The following is a 22,836-nucleotide window of genomic DNA, read 5'->3' as shown; positions in this document are numbered from 1 at the left end:
TTCCCAGCGTTTGTTACTTTAATTAACTGAATATTTAGTCTTTCTGTCATACTTGGGATTGGGCTCGGTCAACTAACCTGGAAAGACATTTATTTTTTGGTAGTTCAAGTCTATCTAAAAGTAAAGTGGGCTATCTATCAATTTGGGCCAGCTACAAAAACAATTAGTGGATAATTCAAGTGAGGATTAATGCAGCAACTGGCTTGAAACCTGTTAAGCCCAACTCTCTCCGGAATTTTAAAAGAAAACCAAGTTTTTCCAGGTAACTATTTATTCCATTCATGTGTGTGTTAACCGTTAATTTGATCAATCTTTTTTGGAATAGCATTTCTTGATTGAATATTCGCGTAAAATGTTAGTAGGTTAACTGTTATTTCTCACATAATCCCTATACTAGGATGGTTAGAAACAGAATGACACCATTATAAATCTCCTGTACATGAGGAACACTACATGACACATCGAATTAGATAGATTGAGGTTGTTATGCAACCATTTCTCTTAATTTTGGCTCTTTCAAACCAATGTAAAACATACAATTGTAAAGACCAACTGAAAGAAAAAACACTAGGAATTAACCAGTGTCATAACAGTTTTGGGGATTTCATTAACAAAAAAAAACATAATTAACATCAACCGGAATACTAAACATAGAGTTTCAACCAAGTTCCACATTACATGTAGTCGGAGTAGATCTAAATGTCAATTATTTCTAGACAGGAAACATCCCTACAAAATACTTGAGTGTAGACCTTACTGTGATCGGGTGTGGCATTTCTGGGTATCGCCATGCTCTCCTCACCAATAGATTTCTAGTGCCATGTTCGATGTCATATTCTGTCAACACAAGCTCTCTGTACCTGTAATTGACGAGTAACTTTCTTTCCTTTGAATTGTTCACCAACAAAAGTAGGTTATCATCCACGAATAGTATTGGATTTTCTCTGATGCTTCGACTCACAAACCTGCAGTATTGCTCTAATATTCTGTTTCCACCGGCGTCTTCATTCAAGTGCCAAATTGCTGCGACATAACCAAATTCATTGTGTGTATGAGTGAGGAGTGCAACTTTTTTCTTGTGGGTTAGTAAATTGTGAACGATATATATTGCACCTACTGAAATAGACACATTGCTAAATGATTCATCTTCAACACTGTAACATAAAACAGACTTGGGTGTAGCATAGCTATCTCCTGTACCAGTTATCCAATACGCATGACCATTATTAAAAACAGAGTTAGGGTCAATTTTTCTACACCAGGGAGACAATCAACGCAGTGAAACCATGTAGAACGCCTTGAACAATATCTGGAGAAAAAAATGTAGGCATCAACTATGTCCCTTTTGCACATATGTATGATTGTGTATGCATCTGAGTTTGGTACATGACCGAAACCATATACTGGGAAATACGATCTACTGTGGTCCCTGTGGGGGTCGGAAATTTCTCTAGAGCATTGTGTTGTCGGATTCCATACCAAAAGTCTTGTGTCGTCTTGTTCACGGGAGAACTTGAAACATATGTTCCCGTTTGACACTCCCACAATACGAAACCACCCATGGATGCCAACTCTGAAAGGTTGCTGAACATGCACCTCTTCTCCAGAAGCAGCATTCACTATATATAGTGAATCTGAACCCATTAACAGTAGTGAGTATCTAACATGAAAAAAAAACATGTTGATCTAACACTTTTTGCCTTCGCATGTGTTGTATGCATGTCTCTGGTTGGCGTAGCTGTCGGTGCCAGAATTTATTCAAGCACATACATCTCCCTACAGCTTTGGCACTACTTCGCAGGAAGATTTCTTGTAGCAGTTCATCCGGAATAATCGGCAAGGGAAGTTGGAATTTAGTCATTTTACTAGACGCGCGTTTCGTAGTCTTGGTTTTCGGTTGTGTTTACTTTGTAGTTTTTGAATGGTTGAAGTCTGTTGCTCTCTTTTAAGTAATGAACCTAAATTTCTCTAACTTATTAATTGTGTGAGATGTTGCATCCAACGAGAATTGATGTGGCAGAATATTGTATTTACCGGTGTTATCGTAACATGTTTGAACTAGGTGTTGTGTACCATTAAATTTGTCTCGTCTACCAAAGTTTTTGCCTATCTTAGTAAATAAATTCCGTTGGAATTCCAACATACTCCAATAAGCTTATCTTTGATTTTTTGTTTATTAAGTTTGAAATTAGAAGCAGCCGCCAATTTTCCCTATTAAGTTTTATTTTGCTAATATAGTCACTCATCTGTTTACTTGATTTCCAATATTGTTGGCCTTATCACACCATTACAACCACTCATCCTAAAGAAAACCATGTTACTTCCAATTTAATCATTTCCACAGATTCAGCATAAAGTATTTCCAATACCTAATTAGGATGTTACCAGTTACCACTATCACACCCTCATTCATGTAGCCACAGGTAAACAACAGTCAAGTTTTCCACATCAAAAAGTATTTGTTACCAAATTTTCTTACAAATAATGACTGGAATAAAAAAATTCTTCTGATGGTAGACTTGTGTGAGACTTGATCAAAAATAAACCAATAGATGTATATACATTAACAAAATAACGATTTCTAACACAATAATTTACATTCAAAAAATCAAAGCTATTACACAGAATACTAATCGAAGATGTCCACAAAAGTAAACATGTACATATAGATATAGCTACCGAAACACTATTACAAAACATTAGTTCACCAATAAACCTTAAACAAATTAATTTGTCATGTTATGTCCTACGATATGGTGTTATCTGGTTCACAGACGAGTCGGAAGAGTTAGATGGCGAATTTCTTCCATACATTCTACTAGGTCCTGCGACTGCCTTCCTACTAGGTCCTGCCACTGCACCTCCCCCCTGTTGACGGCGGTTGAACCTGCAGTAATTTTGGAAAATTTATTATACAACAATGAATATAAGAAAGTCTGTAAATTTACTTTCCTAAGTAAACAAGTTATTGTTACCTTGACTCGTGAGAACGCGGTGGTGAACCTTGTTGCCTCCGATGCTGCCGGCGTAATAACCTTTCGGTCTCAAACGCAGCCACCTGTGCATCCTTGTTGAAGTGTACCTTGCATCTGTTTGCCAACCACTGTTTGATTTGGTCCGGCAATATGTTGGAGGCATATATCTCATCAACGGCTCTGGGCATTTCTTCCGAATGAGTATTGTCCCATGCAAGCATGTAGAAGATACCCCAACCTACGTAACTGAGTTCCAGAATAAGCCGTGGAGTTGGTCGATAGAGAGATCTCATTTTCCCTATGTCGGCTACTTTGATCCAGTACTTATCACCGTCTCTATTTGGGTGGATATGGAGACAGTTGTCTTGTCTGTCTATGAAGTAGAGATCACTGGTTGTGAAGAACGAAAAGTTCCATACAATGTGCTGTGGAAACCTTACATCTTCCTATAGTCAGAGAAACAAAATTAGATGTTAAACATATTTTGAAAAAAAATAGATAAAAAAACGTAAAAAGAAGTAGCGTCTGCGGCGTCTGAAATAAACTTACATCTGTTGGGAATAGGTTTAGGACGAAAGTCTGGTCAGGGCATCTTCTTACGTTCCTTAAGGCATTGACGTAACTAGCCACCACGAACCAAAAAATGAAAAGCCAGTCTTGTTAAAAATAAGAAACCATGGAAGGACAGAACCGAAAGTTGAGAAGTAATCAATGTTAAAAAGAACAAACCATGCAAAGACAGATGGTCATGTGCATGGAAAAAAAATTGAACAAAAAGCAGATAATAGTTATATGCTTACCGAAATTCTGGCTCCATCTTTGTTTGCTAAGATTAGTGACTAGTTTCTGAAGTTGATAGGCGCGGTGAGTGAATTAGGAGAGGGTTTAAAATGTTGTTGTCAAATGATTTTTTCTAGGAATATCTTGAAGTTGAAGAGATATCTTGAAGCCATCCATTAGGGTTCAAACCTCATCACTAATCAAACCTTTTCGAAAATCTAAAATAATATAATAAATACACATAATAAACTTTATTTGAATTGTATTACTCTTGTTTTGGTAAAGCTAAATGTAGTTTAATAACCATTCATTGGTATACGTATCACTAAATGAATAAACATAACGAAGGTTACACAAAATAAAATAAAAAAATATAATAAGTTTAATCTTGTGTTTATATTTAGGTAAATTATTGAAATCATGTTTACTGAATTGATTTACAAAATATAGGAAATCATTCAAACCTTTCTTTATTAACATAACAAAATGTGGTGTTCCATTCAAAAATTAACATAAAGTACTTCAAATAACATAATCATAATTTTTACGACCCAGTAGCTTTTTCTCAATTAGTAAGCGCAACACAAAACCTAAATCGAAAATTAACATAAAGTCCTTCAAATAACATAATCAGATTAAGTTATTGCAAGCATTAAAGTATTAAAAGTCTATGCAATGGACACAACTATTTTAATGCCTTAGGTATAAATAACTCAGACCATATTTCATATCCCCTTAACCAATCGCTCTTCCTTTTTAGATATTTTGTTGTAGTATTTCTTTGCTGCCTCAAGGACTTCCTGGGATTTCAAATTGAATGGATTCATGACCAGATCAATAGCCAGCCGTAATCAAATGCTTTCCTTTACCTAAGAGAAAAAAAAATTCAGACGCATAGGTTAGATTAAAATTTTGAGATAATATATGAAACCATGAAACCAATTTTAAGTTATAATTACCTTAATATTGTAGTTACTTCTCCATTGGCACTCCCTCATCCAGGTTGTCACCCAAACTCCACAATCATTCCTTGTATATTTAAAAAAAGTTTATTGAAGTCTATAAGCATCTTAATTTCTAAGGGTACATCATCATAGCAGATGGAATGGTACTGTAAAAAATATTATCTTCCTTATCCAAGGCTGGTAGGAAAAGCAATGTATAGCACAATAAAAACGACAATAAATATGTTAGCGGTCTCTTTTAGTTGTGCAAAAGTAAAATTTTTTCATCACACGTTAGCAAATTCATTGATGTCTCTCAGTAATTCAGAATTCAACAATCAATAAAAACTTATAAGGTTTCTTACGAGTCATCGTTTTGCTCGCCAATCTCTGCAGGGTGTATTATAGGATATTCTGAAATTACTGGTCTGTGTGTTGTTTGGTTAGGATAGAAGGTCGAGTCATCAAGCATCTCCTCAATAAACAGTGCCTGTAATCAAAGTAAAATTTATTTCAAGTGTCAAGTCGGCTGCCTGTTCAAGCAATTTAGAATTTATTTCCGCCTATTAGAAATTTTGAAACACTACCATTAGCTTCGCACAACGACGGCGCCTGGTTCTGTTTGAGACTCATGGTTTAGAATCTAGTAAGATTAGGTGTCTTTTTTCAATGTCAATTACAAGCAGGTACCAGTGCATGTTATCCTCATTCATTGGAACAAAAATCTAACAAAAATATACACAAATAAGTTATATTGGAATAAGAATTCTTTACTTACATTATCATATATTACGATAATTAAATTAGAAAGTTACCTTGCATAACGATTCAAACTCTCCCATGTATTCCTCAGTGTAATAGCGTTTCAAAGTCTTTGGGGAGTGAGTCCAATTAAGGGCAAATTGCTGAAATTTGATTTTTTGTTAACATGTATAAGATCAATGGAAATCAGGAGATGGAGAATCTCTTAATGGTTTTCACTCACCGAAAATGTAGTCGGTAAAAACCACAAGCAGGGAAAACCCGTGTCCTTGCGTGCATCACACATGAGCATGCTTGATGTCAAGTTTATGATCTGCTTTATCGTTCGTTGTTTGACGGCCAATAAGAAAAAATATAAACATATATTCCCTTATTAAAATTATTTTATATGTTAGGAATTTCATTTATGAAATTAACGAATGCTAATGACTGAAAAATCCATACCTCGTCCACCAATGGTTTGTTTGGCAGTAGAGTATACATGACTCTCCTATTAGCGTGCCACAAGTTTGTCTGTGAGATTATCTCTGAATTCAATTCTTCATCCTCCAGATCTAAACCAAAGACGTAGGTTACGACTGAAACTTCGTCCTTGCACAGTGCCATATCAGTTGGGGGATGGAACAGAACAAGCGTCCACTGATAAAACGAAAACTAAGCCGTTAGTTATTAATAGTTAATTAGAACAACAAATCTTTAACACTTACTTAACATGATATAACCCACCGCAGGTATCTTTGCGGTTTCCTTCGCTAGTGGCAATTTTCTGTCAGCCGGGTTGAAGTAGCTAACATATACAGCCTTGTCTAAGCTACTCGTTATAACTGGTTCTGTAGCTGTCTTCTTTCCAGTACCATCATCGCTGAACAAACTTTGGCGAATAACATAATCATCTGGCGGTGTTTGTTCACACTTCGGAGACATTGAACAAAACTTTGTAGCCATATGCGATATTGAATCCGCGGCTTGATGAATGCTGGACATGTTGGATCTAATCTTCTTGGAGGAATCCAGATTCCTCTCAAGAGTACCGGATGGCATGCTGAATCCGCTCATGATCACAGGCATTACTGTAGCGTTGAAGTTATCGGGCGGACAATTCCGAAGATTAATCGTTTGTGGCATAGTTCCAAACACAGGATAACACGTCTTAGTCTGGGAAGCAATCAGGTTTGAAAGTGTATTCATCATCGTCGACATTTGTGTTACCACTTCTTTTAGGGAAGGTTCTACGACTGTAGTTTTACCGAAGTCGTCGCCTATCTCTTTGCCGGCTCCACCGTTAAAATTTACATGTAGTCGCTGGTCATGCATGGTGCTTCCTCGGAGACTATGAGAAACAAAACTAAAAAATATGAATACTTTATATTCGGAATCAGTATAAAAGGACATTACTAGTTTGTCGAAATATAATTTAATTCTAACCTTGATGACAGTTCTATCACTTCCTTGTCGACAACTTTTCTTGAGATTTTTTTACTTTGTTCCTTTTTGGCTTCGTCGTCTCCCTTTTCTATTTTTTGTGTTGACCGTCGCTTTCCTCTGGCAGCCATTGGGTGTTTTAGCTGTTTAATTTTTTTATTAAAAAAAAACATGAAAAATATTGCAACATGTACAGTTAATGAGTTGCACTCCACTAGCAAGCACAATTTCTTAAAAGAATAACAAACATGATAGGTTGTCCCTACTATTCAAAGGAGTTTTGACAACTGATTGATATTTGGTTGTAGACTTCTAATATATGAGGCAGTTTACGTATCCAGTTTATATTCCTAAAGTTTCGCAAAAAAAAATTTATATAAAACTCATTTTTCTGATTGGTAAAAGATAAGGCTCCAACCTTTTTTTATTTTTATTTTTATTGAGTCGAAGTCTCCATCTTTTGGATCTACTCGAAGTTATTCAACTCAATACATTAGTTGATTTACATTGATGTAGTCAAAGCATATAAATATTGTCTGGTAACCGTCTATTTTTTTTCTTTAACCAATCGGTTACTGGAAGATTTGTTTTAATTTTCGTAATGAATGCTTGTCTCCATTAAGTTTAATCAATTACTTCTCATAAAGTAATATGCTCATATAACAGAATTGTGTTTGTTGTTATCTCTTATTATCACACACCCGGTCAAAGATTTAGTCCACAACAAAGTTTAATGCGACGTCTAAACACTCGAAAAGGTTAGTATGAAAATAATACACGTATTTGCTGATAGCTCGAGAAAAAGGAAATTTTTTTTCCATTTCCTATGAGTTATATTCCTTTTCATTAACTATGTGTATAACATTACCTGTCTCCCACACACTTCTTTGATTTTTCGTTTGTCATAGACACTCATCATCTAATTTATTGCCTAATGACTTTTTGCTTTCCACCTCTAGGGCCGTTGTCTATTACTTATAGGAGACTGAACTTCCCATCCCTCATCGCAAAGCAATTCCTTCCCCGAAAGAAAATAACGAAACTTACAACTAACTATTAGTAATGGGTGTAATGTGTTTGGAACTTTTTTAGTATAATTGATAGTAGCATAACATTGATTAGACTCACTATAAAAATGGAACCATTAACTCGAAGACCATATACCTAGTCACTAAACAATACATATTGAACCGTACGCATTGAACTGGAAATCGACAAACCATAACGACCATCCACTATAAGACCTAACGACCAAACCGTGAACCCTAAACCGTACACATTGAGCCAGAAACCGCCAAACAATAAACCATTGGCACGAAACCATTCACTCTAAGACGTAGTCACTAAACCGTACACATTGAACCATATACACGAAACCGTTCACTAACAGACCTAGTGATCAAACCGTGAACCCTAAACCGTAAACATTGAATCGGAAACCACCAAACCATAAACCATAGGCACAGAACCATTCACTATAAGACCTAACCACTAAACCGTGAACCCTAAACCGTACACATTCAATGGAAAACCGCCAAACGATAAACCATGGGCACAAAAACATATCACTCTGAGACTTAGTCACTAAACCGTACACATTGAACTGTACGCATTGAACCAGAAACAGGCAAACCGTAAACCATATGCACGAAACCATTCACTATAAGACCTAACGACCAAACTGTGAACCCTAAACCTTACACATTGAACCGAAAACCGCCAAACCATAAACCATAGGCACAAAACCATTCATTATAAGACCTAGTCACTAAATCCTACACAGTGAACCGTACACATTGAAGCAAAAACCGCCAAACAATAAACCATGGCCACGAAACCGTTCACTATAAGACCTAACGACCAAACCATGAACCCTAAACCGTACACATTGAACTAGAAACCGGCAAACAATAAACCATTGGCACAAAACCATTCACTCTAAGACCTAGTCACTAAACCGTACACATTGAACCGTATGCATTGAACCAGAAACCGGCAAACCATAAACCATATACACGAAACCGTTCACTAAAAGACCTAGCGATCAAACCGTGAACCCTAAACCGTAAACATTGAACCAGAAACTGCCAAACCATAAACCATAGGCACAAAACCATTCACTATAAGACCTAACGACCAAACCGTGAATCCTAAACCGTACACATTCAATGGGAAACCGCCAAACAATAAACCATGGGCACGAAAACATATCACTCTGAGACTTAGTCACTAAACCGTACATGTTGAACTGTACGCTTTGAACTGGAAACTGACAAACCGTAAACCATATGCACGAAACCATTCACTATAAGACCTAACGACCAAACCGTGAACCCTAAACCTTACACATTGAACCGAAAACTGCCAAACCGTAAACCATAGGCACGAAACCATTCATTATAAGACCTAGTCATTAAATCCTACACATTGAACCGTACACATTGAAGTAGAAACCGCCAAACAATAAACCATGGCCACGAAACCGTTCACTATAAGACCTAACGACCAAACCGTGAACCCTAAACTGTACACATTGAACTAGAAACCGGCAAACAATAAACCATTGGCACGAAATCATTCACTCTAAGACCCAGTCACTAAACCGTACACATTGAACCGTATGCATTGAACCGAAAACCGGCAAACCATAAACCATATACACGAAACCGTTCACTAAAAGACCTAGCGATCAAACCGTGAACCCTAAACCATAAACATTGAACCGAAACCGCCAAACCATAAACCATAGGGACAAAACCATTCACTATAAGACCTAACAACCAAACCGTGAACCCTAAACCGTACACATTTAATGGGAAACCGCCAAACAATAAACCATGGGCATGAAAACATATCACTCTGAGACTTAGTCACTAAACCGTACACGTTGAACTGTACGCTTTGAATCGGAAATCGGCAAACCGTAAACCATATGCACGAAACCATTCACTATAAGACCTAACGACCAAACCGTGAACCCTAAACCTTACACATTGAACCGGAAACTGCCAAACCATAAACCATTAGCACGAAACCATTCATTATAAGACCTAGTCACTAAACCGTACAAATTGAACCGTACGCATTGAAACAGAAACCGGCAAACAAGAAACCATATACACAAAACCGTTCACTAAAAGACCTAGCGATCAAACCGTGAACCCTAAACCGTAAACATTGAATCGGAAACCGCCAAATCACAAACCATAGGCACATAACCATTCACTATAAGAGCTAACGACCAAACTGTGAACCCTAAACCGTACACATTGAACCAAAAACCGGCAAACAATAAACCATGGGCACGAAAACATATCACTCTGAGACTTAGTTATTAAACCGTAAACATTGAACTGTACGCATTGAACCGGAAACCGGCAAACCGTAAACCATATGCATGAAACCATTCACTACAAGACCTAACGACCAAACCGTGAACCCTAAACCTTACACATTGAACCGGAAATTGCCAAACCGTAAACCATAGGCACCAAACCATTCATTATAAGACCTAGTCACTAAACCCTACACATTGAACTGTACACATTGAAGCAGAGACCGCCAAACAGTAAACTATGGCCACGAAACCATTCACTATAAGACTTAACGACCAAACTGTGAACCCTAAACCGTACACATTGATTCTATTAGGTAAAGTAAATTAAACAAAAAATTAAATGTAAATAATAATAATAATAATAATAATAATAATAATAATAATAATAATAATAATAATAATAATAATAATAATAAATTATAGCATACTAAAAAATAGTACTGAGAGTACTAAACATATACTATATAAAAAATATCATAATTTTTTTTTGATTTACTTCAATTACTACCAAGATAAATATTTAATTTTTTTAATTATTCTTAGTACTCTCTAAAATTTATATTTTATTAGTTTTATTTAAAAATATATTTTCCCAATTTTTATATATTATTTTTATTTTAGTGTATAAATATTAATTTTATTATAGAATTAATTAATAAGATCTATTCAATTATCTATATTAAAATAATAAGATAATATATAAAAATTATTTAAGTTGGTGTCTATTTTAGTAATTTTTTATCTACAAGTGATTTTGAGTAGTATAATCCAAACAACATTTATTTTACTATAATTCATTTTGATGCAAAGATTGCCAAACATAAATCACTTTAACACAGACTTACTTTTCATCAAAATCAAGTTTACAAAATTAATTTTATTCAAACTCCCGTTTGTAAACTGTAATCCAAATACACACTAAACTGTGAACCCTAAATGTTACACATTCAACCGTACAATTTGAACCGTACACAGTGAACCGTGAACCCTAAATTGAACACATCGATAGCACTAAAACTCAGTTTTGGTTTAAAGTTACTTAAGCTAAATAACTTGGTATGATTCATAAAATATGGGGAGGTTTACCCAATTTAATTTCAATTTCTCCTTATTAGATAAAGTTATCGCATGTTCTTTTTCAATAAGAAACTATAAACCGCACCTAGTGGTATCCATAATACCATATACATGTATACCATGTAATTAAGGGCATTAAATAATATTCCAATTAGGTAGGTGATGGTTAGTCTAGGACTACGAGCAAGAACATGGTGCAATAAAGTGGAGACCATGCTGCATGACTACAAGAAGGAGGCAATGAGTTGGTGGTCTACGCATAAGAAACTACAACTATAAACTATATGCTTACAAATTCTACCCCATACAACATGGATACTAGAAGGAAGCCCTCAAGCATGACAATGGAATGTTTGGAAATGTTCCATGGAATCGATCGAACTGCATTCAGGATACTGACACAAGTCCTTCACCGTGAAGTTAAACAGTACTTGATGGTCATGGCATTTCTACTGTCAATGGAGACCATGGGACTCAGTGGTATTGTGCAAACAGCCATAAAAAATGAAGGCTGGTTTATGAACAATCTTGCCGAGGAATGTGTCATCTGTTTGCAATGCCTACTTTCTCCGGTGTTCTCTGGGGTTGTGGAGAAATCCAGAAAACTCGAAACCCTCGGACACGTGCTGAAAACTGAGCTCACCTTATACCAGGTTCATAGGATGAGATCCGTCCTCCTAACGATAATTCCTGATACCCTCTCAAACATTTGCTCTAGAATTCTAGGCGACATAACAATGGATGCCGTGTGGTTGGAGTATCAGAGGAATCCTAAAAGACTATAGGGTTTCAACACACAGGACCAGTGCATATCAGTTGCACCAGAGGCATTGAGTAGACATAACAATGGCCGAGGATTGCATATGCAACAAGGAGGAAGGCAAACTGAGCAAGATAAGGGAAAGCAGAAGTACGTCTGCAAGGAGCTGGATGACGCGGAACGTCAAAAGACACTGACCGTATGCTTCGGTCGAGAGTCCATGCCCACTGCAGATGGCATTGTTGAGTTTTTCTGCAACTTTTTTGGTCATGTGGTTCAAAGGGTGACAGTCATGCCTCGGAGGGACAAAGACTCGGGTGATTTTGCTTTCGTTCTTTTAAACGACGCATCAATTCCGCGCATTATCATGGGGGTCAAAAATGTTGTTCATCATACCATGCAAGACATGAAAAGTTGGATCAGATGGTGGACAGGAACACATTATCGCTGTGTGAATTAGTCATATAATAGACGATAAAGGTTAGTGTCATTTTTTCAAAATAATTTAGTTACAACAGAATCTTTACTTGTTAAGGGAGCTGAATTATATGTTATATGGTCATTTTTAATATCCAAGTTAAATTATCTTTCCATGTTACTTGATTTTGTTGATAAAATCTTGATCAATCTGGTTCCTTATTCGGCTGTGGTCATGAAGTTTAAATTGGATATAACAAACCCTATGACCATTAATTAAGTTCATGTCGTTTGGAGTCCTTCACCAACCACCTCCCGAACATAAGATATTATGATGTACTTGAACTTGTTGGGACTAACGTAGGAGACATACCAGGAATGTTTTTTGGAAATATATTAGTTGAATATCACCTTTTTTAGTTGGACATTTTCAAATCGGACTGGTGTATGTGGCAGACACTTTGCGTATAATGTTTTAGTTTTTTTCGTGGGCCCTAAAACTGTTGTTAGAAAAAAATCTTTCTAAAACATAAAGGATTATACACTATGTCCAAAAATTCCAAATGAAATTTAAGTGGGCCAGTGACAATGTACTTGTTTTGGAACTCTAGTACGTTTCGTTTTTTTTTTTACTTTTTAAAACCCAAAACCGGGAGAGTGCCCCAATTAACAAATAACAAAGTGAAGAAATCAAATAAACCCAGCAATCAGCATTCTTGAGGGAATACAATATTGTGACAATGATTTTGTTATGGCCACAAACAAATCTTAAACAAGAAGAATAGCTAAACCTCTAAAATTCTTTTCATGGAAAAACTAATTGTTTAACAGTTAACATGAAATTTTTTTCTGTTTAATGCTTAACCTAATCGATTATTTTCCCAAATACTATTGTTATCATATATGATATGTGCAAACAGTATCATTTGCATTTAGTAGCATTGTATTTGCATTTAGTAGCAGTAACTATTTGGTCGATAGACTGCTTATAACCAAACGTAGTCGCAATAAAATAGAATGCAAGATATGCACCATAAATACAAACCATAGAATATCACAACTGGTCACCAAATGTCAAACACAGAACATCACATACAAAATAACATATTCAGAATAACATTTTGATTAATTACACTACACAGGAAATTTTAAAGGTCTGCATAAATCTGTTAAGTTGACCCCTGGTTGACGGACGAGTCAGGAGAGTTCTCGTGTCGCTGTCGCTTACTAGGACCTGCCTCAGCCCCCCCACCATGTTGCCTCTTGTTTACACTGTAGTTGAGTTAAAAAAATTTAGGCATAAAACATGAAAACGTGAGAAATTAGACCAGAAAATAGTGGTCATATGTTACTAACCCTGACTGCTGAGTATCAAAATATTGCTGTGTGATTCCTAAGGAACATCTCGGTGTGGTAGACTCTAAGTTGGGCTTCTTTGTTGAAGTAAGCACCGTACACCGAAGCTAAGCATTGTATAATTTGCTCACGCAACACCTTCGACGCATACAGTTCATCAACAACACACGGAGGTTCATCTTTTCGGTTAATGTCCCTGACGATCATGTAGAATACTCCCCAGCCAACGTACCTAAGCTCAACACTCAGCAAAGAACTTCGTCTATACATGCGTCGTATCCTCCCTAAATCAGCTCCCTTAATCCAGAACCTGTCACCTACTCTCTTGGGCGTGATGTGGAGGCAATTGTCTTGTGTGTCTATTAAATAAAGATCAGTGGTATTGTACCACTTGAATAGATTCACGATATTAGGTGGGAATTCAACATCATCCTGTGGCGGAACAAGACAAAATCATGGCAAGTTAGTTTTCCAAATGTTTTTTAATAGAATCATAACAACGAAAGAAGGCAAAATTGTGGATATATGTACATCTGTTGCAAAGAGCCCGAAGACATAAAACTGGTTGTATGATTGTTGTATGTTCCTTAATGCATTAACATACCTTGATTGGACAAAAATTAGTTTTCCAAGTACAAATGGCAGAGTTGCCTTATTTCTTTTTTTTTTTGAAGTAATGCCAGCATAAATTGATTACTTTGTTGGCTTTCACAAAAAATTTAAAAAAAATATGGCCCAATAGGTGAGGAAGACAACAAAACCTCATATTTTTGTAAATGAAACTCTCTTAATATGTTGGGCTTTAAATTGACCATTTAAAGGGGGATTTTTTTTAAATTGGTTATCTTGGACCTTAAAATGTTAAAGAAAAAAAATAAATCGAGAAAGATGAAAACACCGGTAATGTTTGAATGAAGCCATATGTCACCAGTTAATTTTTTTTTTTGAATTTGGTTTAATGAAAAATGTTTTTCTTTTTGGTACATGAATAGAATATTAAAAACTTAATTCGGCCCAATCAATTAGTAAAATACCCCAACCGCAGTTTCTTTTAATGACTCAAGGCTGGGTAATTTATTGTGGTTGGGCTTGGATCTCAGCTGAGCTCCAGGTCTAGCGTGGAGTGTGTGCCTTTTTTTTTATTTCCTAAGGGGACAATTATATGGTACAGATTAAAGGATACAGATTGAATGGGATGTTGACAAGTGGTAAGGATGGTGGATGCAGCGGACAGGCTTGGCAGAGCTCTGCAAGCTTGTATGCCAATTTTGTTGATGGGGGAGCCGGCTGATGGAGTTAAGCTATGTGGTTCCAATGTATGGTAGGTGGGCTGGGATATTGCGTTGTGTTTTTGGTCTTGATCTTCAGCGGTGGACTTGTTTAAGGTAGTTGGGCCAATGAGTGGTGTGGGCTTATTCATTTTGCAGTGGGGGTCATGTGGTTTCATTTTGCAGGCCCAGAGCATAGATAAGAAGAGGAGGATTTGGAAGAGAAGAACGAGAACCACAAATTGCCGATCCTAATGAGATAAGATTTTATCCACATCCAAGATCACTCTATCCAACACCAAGCGAGGGTTCTACAAATGGGCAGATTGTCTTCAACCCCATCACCGCTCGTTCGGTTGAGGTTTTCTCTAATGACAGAAACAGAAAGCAAGATTAGATCGACGTGTCCTTGTATTGCGCCGATGCGTCGGATCAGTAGGGAGTCACCGTTATTGGTTAGCGGCAACGTCGTAGGTAAGAGATGCGAAGGGAGATGGTCTGTGAGGCTGCTTGATGGTAACAGGACGATGAGAGGGCGATTGGCTCCGTATCAGTGGGTGTCCAATCGGCTAGGGTACTTTCGGCCGAACGTTAGACCAAAAAGAACAGCTGAGATAGAGATGAGTAGGTTGTGGTCAGGGTTTAGATTTATTAGAGACCCTAATTCCACAAATCGCTACAATTAGCGGTAGTATCGTGGATGCCCTGTATCGTGTCACAGGATGGGTTGTTTCTCGCTAAATCAAAGTGGCTCTATCGTGGATACGATGGTAAGTTCTTCTCGGTTTATGGAATAATTTCTGTAGTCATTGTATTAGGTTGTGTATTTGGACATGATTTTGTTGGAACATGGTTGTTAATGTATATAATTGATTTGATGAATGCCGTATTGAGTGTTTTATACATAATGTGTCTGTCTGGGATTTCAGATTGTGTTCGGGAAGCAGTGTTCATTCCAAGTGTTGATGGGTGGACTTTTGTGATCCAAGATGCACGTTGGTCACTGAAATTGACAGCCATGGGGTTGCCGTCGCCGTTCAGATGCTGGAAACTGCAGTCACAGGTGTCGCCGGAAGCAGTCGTATTGAAGGAAGCAACTCAATACCTGAACCCAAAGCAGCCGACAGATCTGACTATGAAGGTAAGACAATGGCGTGACACATTGTAACATGGAATTTGGTCCCAGGGCTGTGCTTCTGTGTCCTGTTTTTGTCAGGGTGAACCGGAAACCCCGTTATAAGTAGCTATTTTTTTCCTATTCCAGGTTAACTTCGTAGCAGAGTCATTAGCGTACTAGATAACTGGGTAACTGTGCATGTTGTGTATATTTTGGTGAATGCTTGTTAGTGTGTTTATTGAGGAGATGTTACCGTTATATGTAACTGAAGCAATGTTTTTCATTGCAGGAGTTGAGTCGAAAGCACTTCTGCCGCCCGCCGTGCTGTTCAAACGCACTGTTGGGGTTACCGAGCATGCCACGAGACACGACGCAGAGAGCAAGTTAGAGTTGAGTTGCAGATCGGTTTCTTCACTTGCGTCGCCTTCATTTGTCGTCCTACTCCTCCTTACACGGTACGTGTTGTTATGTTGATAGTTGCGTACGAGGTTATTGCCAATGTCAATTTTTATTTTCGTCTGTCAAACATTTTGTCGAGGGAACGCAGGCCGATAGTTAATGATGTTGTTGTTTTCGTACTGCGGGGTGCCAATGACAGTTAGTGTAGTTGGTGTCGCCGACCACAGAAAGTAATGTGAATAAAATTTTCAGAGTTACTTGGTTAGGCTCTTTTAACACAATATTGTCGGAGGTACCAGCGGGTGATGGGAAAAAGGTTAGACGGAGAAAAAATATAGATGCTCGTGTTTGTTTGAATGAAAGTTGGTATGGAGTTGTTGGTTTCTTAGCGCTAAGGCATGGGTATTTTGTTGTTTTTTTGTGCACTGGTAAATCCATGATGAATTCCTTGTGACCCTACTGAGTGAACCGATGATTGAATTTTTGAGGTTGATCCGTTTCCATCACGAGCACCGGGATGTGGGAAATGATTTTCCGTATCACTCCCTGCTGGTCGTTATGAAAACATATCAAACTTGACTAGTCATTCTTTGCTTCAGTCAAAGTGGATCACAATTAATTCGTATACGGATTCAGCATTGTACTTGAAAACTACAAAATATCCATGCTTTAGTCTTAAGAACTCAGGAAGTGCATACCAACCTTCATTCAACCAAACATTATCATCTACCTTCCTCCGTCTGACTTTTATTCCATCACCCGTTGGTAGCTCTGACAAAATTGGAGTTGATACTCCTTCCCACTTAGCCGAACAAGGAACGTCTTCTATAGTCGGCTTCACACACTAAATTAAAGTTCGACAACATGTCGTCGGCTACAGAACTCGATAATACTGCCTTGGGTTTTGTCTGGAGTAATTCATAATTTTCATGCCTAGCGAAAATCCGTCTATGTTTCACGAACGGTTGTACTTACGACCGCTGTACCTTTTCCACATACTTCTGCACGGAACAAAAAAGCAAAATATTAACTAACGATATCTCATCTCAATGCACGACGAGGATGCGCAAAAGGAACAGATGACGTTGCTTCTCCCCCAAGAGTTCAGGAAGATGGTGAAAACGAGAAGTACCATTCCCAAACCAACTTAGGCACTTGTGCTGCGGTACCGATTCATTTTCCCACAGAAGATATCCGTCTAGAGGTAAAAAAAATGCTTGTTGTTGAAATTTAGAGTACAAGTGTCCCGGATGGTGTTTGGGTGCATGCAGTAGAGCTATTAAAAGAATCCGACTAATGGATGTTGTCCGTCATTTACACGTATTTAAATTATCTGTATAAAAATGTTGTTACGGGGTAATGCGGTCTATAAAAACCAATGTAAGCGGTTTGCATCTCTTTGCCATCCATCGGGTTCCTATAATGTGTCGGTTTTGCCTCCAAATTTTCTTCAGATATGTTAATTTCGGTAATGTTCGATGCGGATGGTTGGTCCATGTGATGTATTTCTTTGAATTTATATACTTATATTTAACATAGGCTGTTGTTGTGTATGTAGGTGATGAGTGATGCAGACCCTAACCAATTTAGTGTCATTGGTGCTTTGTTACTTCAATGAGATACGGAGTGAAAGCTGGTTCTGCATGAATCCGCTGTATGAAATCAGATTTTTTAATCAATTTGAAATCAGATTCAAATGTATGAAACATTGGAAACACCAAGGAAGTAGATTGTGTCCACTGGGAAAGGAAATTGATGAAGAACCTAAAACCCAAAGGCTAAAGGGTAAGTAGCAGTTTCGTGTATCCTTTTTTTTAGGTTTATTGAATTAATTGATTTTTTTGATTCATCTATTTTGTATAGTTGTCGTGCTGAGTTTTCTTAATATCAGGTCATAATAGTCAACAATGTTACGGATGCTAGATGACTACATTTTGGAAATATCCAAGCTCTCAATCCCAGGAAGCAAAACCCTGCCTATCAAAGTAAAGTCATGATGTAGTCAAATAGCTGATAACATAGAAAGATTCGCAATTGTACAACTTAAAGGAAATGTCCGCAGTGTTTCAAACATTTATTGTTCCTAGTGTTAAATTCTGTCAGTATGTAAGACTCTAACAACTTCAAAATGTTATTGAACCTAATAATCGAAACTATGATATGAGCGAATAAAAATTGTGTTTGTGTTTACGAATTTTCTGCTTCATTTATCTATATATATTTCAAACTACTTTCATACCCAGTGTGCCATTTCCCCTTAAATAAAATTTTCAATGAATATAGGAAATCCATAATAACAAAGTAGATTCACAACCTCAACGTTACAAAAGAGATTCGAAACCATCTAAGAACAATTCAACCTTGGAGACTACAACCCATTCAATCTAATAAATTGGTTGGTAAATCAAATGCACTAAGAAAGGAAAAAAATCAATTAACACAGCTCTATTTTTTCAACTGTATTGCATAACCACAATGGTAGGAAGTTCTTACCCCAAATGCAAACACAATAAACTGCAACTAAAATACAGCAATGTAAGCAAAACACATGCATATTATTCACCATTATTGTCATCATAATGGACTAAGTAGGGAAAAAATCAATTTACACAACTCTAATTGATCAACTGAATTGCATAATCACAATGGTAGCAACTCGTTACTCAAAAGTCAACCACAATTTACTGCAACGAGAATACAACACTGTAAGCAAATCACATACATATTATTGACTTATCACCCTAATGGACATATTCATAGTTAACGTAAATAACTACAACTTAAAACTCCTCAATACCAAGTAGTGACAAATACATTGTGGTCAATAAATCAGGATAGATCATGCTTTTAGAACCAATTATACTTGCATTGCATTAAATTCAGAAGACTAATTCCTTCAAATGGTCAAAGTGTTCTATGCATCGACGCGAACAATGCCATGTACGATCCTTGTTTGTTGCCACAAGGCAGTGACGATGGTAACGGATCTTGGACATCAATCTGCACATGTCGTGTGTCACATTTATCATCAATGACATCATTAACGCATTCATATTTCGTGAATGAATGTCTCTTGTCCTGCTGTGACTCCTTCACCTGCTGATAACATCATAATCCCCAATCAAAAACTATAATCATGCATAAAACCATAATGGTCATTCATCGCAAAGTGGTTAAGATGAGTTTTACACATCACACCTGTGTTAACGAGTAGAGATTTCTATTGAAAACACCATTCGTGGACGCGATGTCAATGGATTCGCTGCTTTCATGGAGGCTCCGCTGTTTTATAAATTTTTTTTAGACAAGAAGAACGAGATCTTCATTAATTTACCCAGTTCATGACACGGAAATTAGATGTTTATATTCAAAAAATTACCTCAACAAAAGTGTTGTCTTTACCCTTCCGGTTCCTCATACCCGTCGCCGTAAACTTCCTTGTTCCACCCTTTTTAAAAGGCTGCCTAAACAGAGGAGCATTCACATAGTTTAATGGTTTTTAAAGGGACACACACCGAATAAGATTTTCACAGCAGGAGCCTATTTAGAATAAACAAATCGTACCTTGGTATTAGGTCCTGAGTGGTGTTCGGACTTAATTGAGAACGACTTCGAAGAATTAGCAAACCTTTCTGGACTAAAACCTGAGTCCTTGGCTGATGCATTGCCGTATAATCGATCGCGAGGGTTACCTTCCACACTATGCTTCATCAGATCTGGATAGTGCTTGTAGTAATGACCGTACTTGTGGTAATTAGAGCATGCTCTCTTCTTCCTCCAACAAGACCTCTTGGAAGGGGCTCCTTTGCTTTTGACAACAAAGGGATCGTTGATGCCTTCCACGTTAACATTAGGAGTTGACTTGCCTTGTTTGCGTGACTGCAGGTGGATAACTAAATTGACAAGTTCAGACTAGACTTCATCAAAGTCTGCAAGATCCTTGCAAGCAATATCACACAACTTGTTGCAATTCGATGCCAATGCTCTAACTCGAAACTTTAAGACCCTTTTGATGTCATCATTCACAGGCATTTCTGTGCTAATAAATTCGTTCTTTGCATTCTTTGTCCACCTTTTGTAGATCAACGAATTTGGAAATTCAAGTATGTTTTCGAACTTCATGGCACAGAAGATATGACTACAGGGAATACCACGTGATTCAAACAGCTTGCACGAGCACGAGAACAGATTCTTACCTCTATCGACTTCCACCCGTCGATCTTTGGCCAGGTCTCTGAGAGCAGTCACACTGAACTCTACCTTGTCCAAGGTTGTGCTTGGTACCGTTATATTCAAAGCCCCTGCCCTCTGAATCTCATTACGAATTTTCTTGAAAATGTTTTGCGTGAAATAACATGATGCAGATCTTTCATATACCTCCAACGAGGTAATCACCACTGGCTCTGAGCACTGAGACTTAAAGTCAGCTATTAATTTGTTGTTTCTATACTCCTTTAAGGCCCTATCCAGGTTATGCATGAAGTCAATGAGGGTGTTCTTGCGATTAACATAAAATCTGATGAGAGAATTTATACCTTCACACTGTGATGTCGTCCTTATGTAACCGAAAAAATTATCCCAGAGGAAACAATGGGACCACATCTCACGAGTTTCGTACGTCTTTTCCATCCAGGTACTGCCAACAAGGTTGTGCTTATCCAAAATGGCTGCCCATCTCCGATCAAAGTCTCTCTGGTCGTTGTTGTCGTATATAAGACCCTTAAAATCGTGCAGGAAATTAGGATTCTTTATATTTTCACATGCATTTCTCTGCAGATGCCATCCACATAACCGATGGGTCGCATCAGGCAGAACATTCTTGATTGCATCTCGCATGGCAAGGTCTCCGTCAGTTATTACTGCTTTTGGACTTTTTCCACCCATCGCTTCAACAAAGGTTTCCACAACCACTTATACGTCTCTGTGGTTTCGTCAGATAGTAGGCCGGAGCCGAAGATAACAGTCTGCCCGTGATTATTGCATCCAGAGTAAATGACCAAAGGCTTGTTGTATTTATTCTTCTTGTAGGTTGAATCAAAGGCAACAATATCTCCAAAGCAGTGATAGTCGATAATTGACTGCCCATCTGCCAAAAAAATATGCTCCAGCCTTTCATCACTAGTGAACGTATACTTTCCAAAGAACAGTGGATCGTTGTTTGACTTGCCAATCAAATAGTTTATTGCCGCATTGGCATCCCCGTTTTTAACTTTTGCCCGACGATAGCGATCGATGTGGTTGTACAAATCTTTCCGTGTGAAGCCAGCATGACGATATCCACCCTTCTGGAATGCAATATACCCCATAATATGGCAGCTCTTGACACCAAAATTATGAAGATTTTCCACTTGGACTCTATCAGGACAGTTAGACGACGATTGGCCGGTACCAGATGCACAAATTGGGGTGGCGTCAGATCGTGGTTGTGAGATTCCACAAAACATGATACCTTCCATCTACCGCAGCCATAGTCAAGCTTTACCCTAAGCCGAGCTGGACACTTGGTTCGCATTAGTGACCTTGCCTCCCTTGATCTATCATCCATATCAAGATACCTCATATTTCTCCAGCCCTCTTTGTTGCAAACAAGTTGCCTGCTAATGATTCTACCTTGATTATCCCTAACCACGTCGTCCTTCCTCATTACAAATCCATGCCAACAAGAATAAGCGTTATAAAATTGGCAAGCCTCATCCTCCGTCCTAAACTCCAGGTTCTAAATATCCTCCACCATTAAATCCGCTATTCTTTTTACACCACAAACTTCTTCACTCTTGCTAGTGGAATCCAGCGAATCCACATCGTCGTCATCAGCATCATCTTCTGCATTCGGTTGATAATCGAAATCATCACCCAAATCATTATCAGAATCATTATTAACATCATCCTCCTTTATGGACATAATTTACCCCCTGCCATAATTTTACCCAAAAATATCAATAGACGGAGCCAATGGCAACAACGAAGGGAAGCTAAAATAAGCTGCATGTAAAATTAAATGAACCAAAACCAATTAAACTAACCCAATTGTTTTCGACCCCAGTATTAGGTTTTAATTTGAATTCTCCAAAGCTAGCCATAGCATAGAACTGGATAATGTAACTTAATTTCCAAATTCAAGGATAGCAACCCAACACCCTAAACAGAGAACCGTTTAAAAGGCATAGACTATCATCCAAATTAAACTAATCTGGATTAAGAAAAAAACTTAATCGGACATAC

The 22,836-nt window shown here is 37.6% G+C and overlaps 3 protein-coding genes across 3 annotated transcripts; 1 reads left to right on the top strand and 2 right to left on the bottom strand.

Moving 5' to 3' along the window:
• Positions 1–11,608: 11,608 nt before the first annotated feature.
• On the top strand, positions 11,609–12,082 carry LOC127740675 (uncharacterized). Its single transcript, XM_052252052.1, has one exon. It carries the CDS (start codon positions 11,609–11,611, stop codon positions 12,080–12,082), a length of 474 nt encoding a protein of 157 aa, XP_052108012.1.
• Positions 12,083–19,518: 7,436 nt separating this feature from the next.
• Positions 19,519–21,450, bottom strand: LOC127740674 (protein FAR1-RELATED SEQUENCE 5-like). Its single transcript, XM_052252051.1, has 4 exons — positions 20,605–21,450; positions 20,243–20,493; positions 19,994–20,078; positions 19,519–19,710 (listed from the first exon to the last, which is right to left on the bottom strand). Exons 1-4 carry the CDS (start codon positions 21,448–21,450, stop codon positions 19,519–19,521), a joined length of 1,374 nt encoding a protein of 457 aa, XP_052108011.1.
• A 20-nt stretch (positions 21,451–21,470) lies between these two features.
• LOC127740673 (protein FAR1-RELATED SEQUENCE 5-like) lies at positions 21,471–22,070 on the bottom strand. Its single transcript, XM_052252050.1, has one exon. It carries the CDS (start codon positions 22,068–22,070, stop codon positions 21,471–21,473), a length of 600 nt encoding a protein of 199 aa, XP_052108010.1.
• Between the last annotated feature and the right edge of the window lie 766 nt (positions 22,071–22,836).

Source organism: Arachis duranensis, chromosome 7, assembly GCF_000817695.3.
Source record: "Arachis duranensis cultivar V14167 chromosome 7, aradu.V14167.gnm2.J7QH, whole genome shotgun sequence".
Classification (NCBI taxonomy): Eukaryota; Viridiplantae; Streptophyta; class Magnoliopsida; order Fabales; family Fabaceae; genus Arachis; species Arachis duranensis.
The sequence above is the reverse complement of the archived record's forward strand: the minus strand, read 5'-3'. Positions and strand labels throughout refer to the sequence as shown.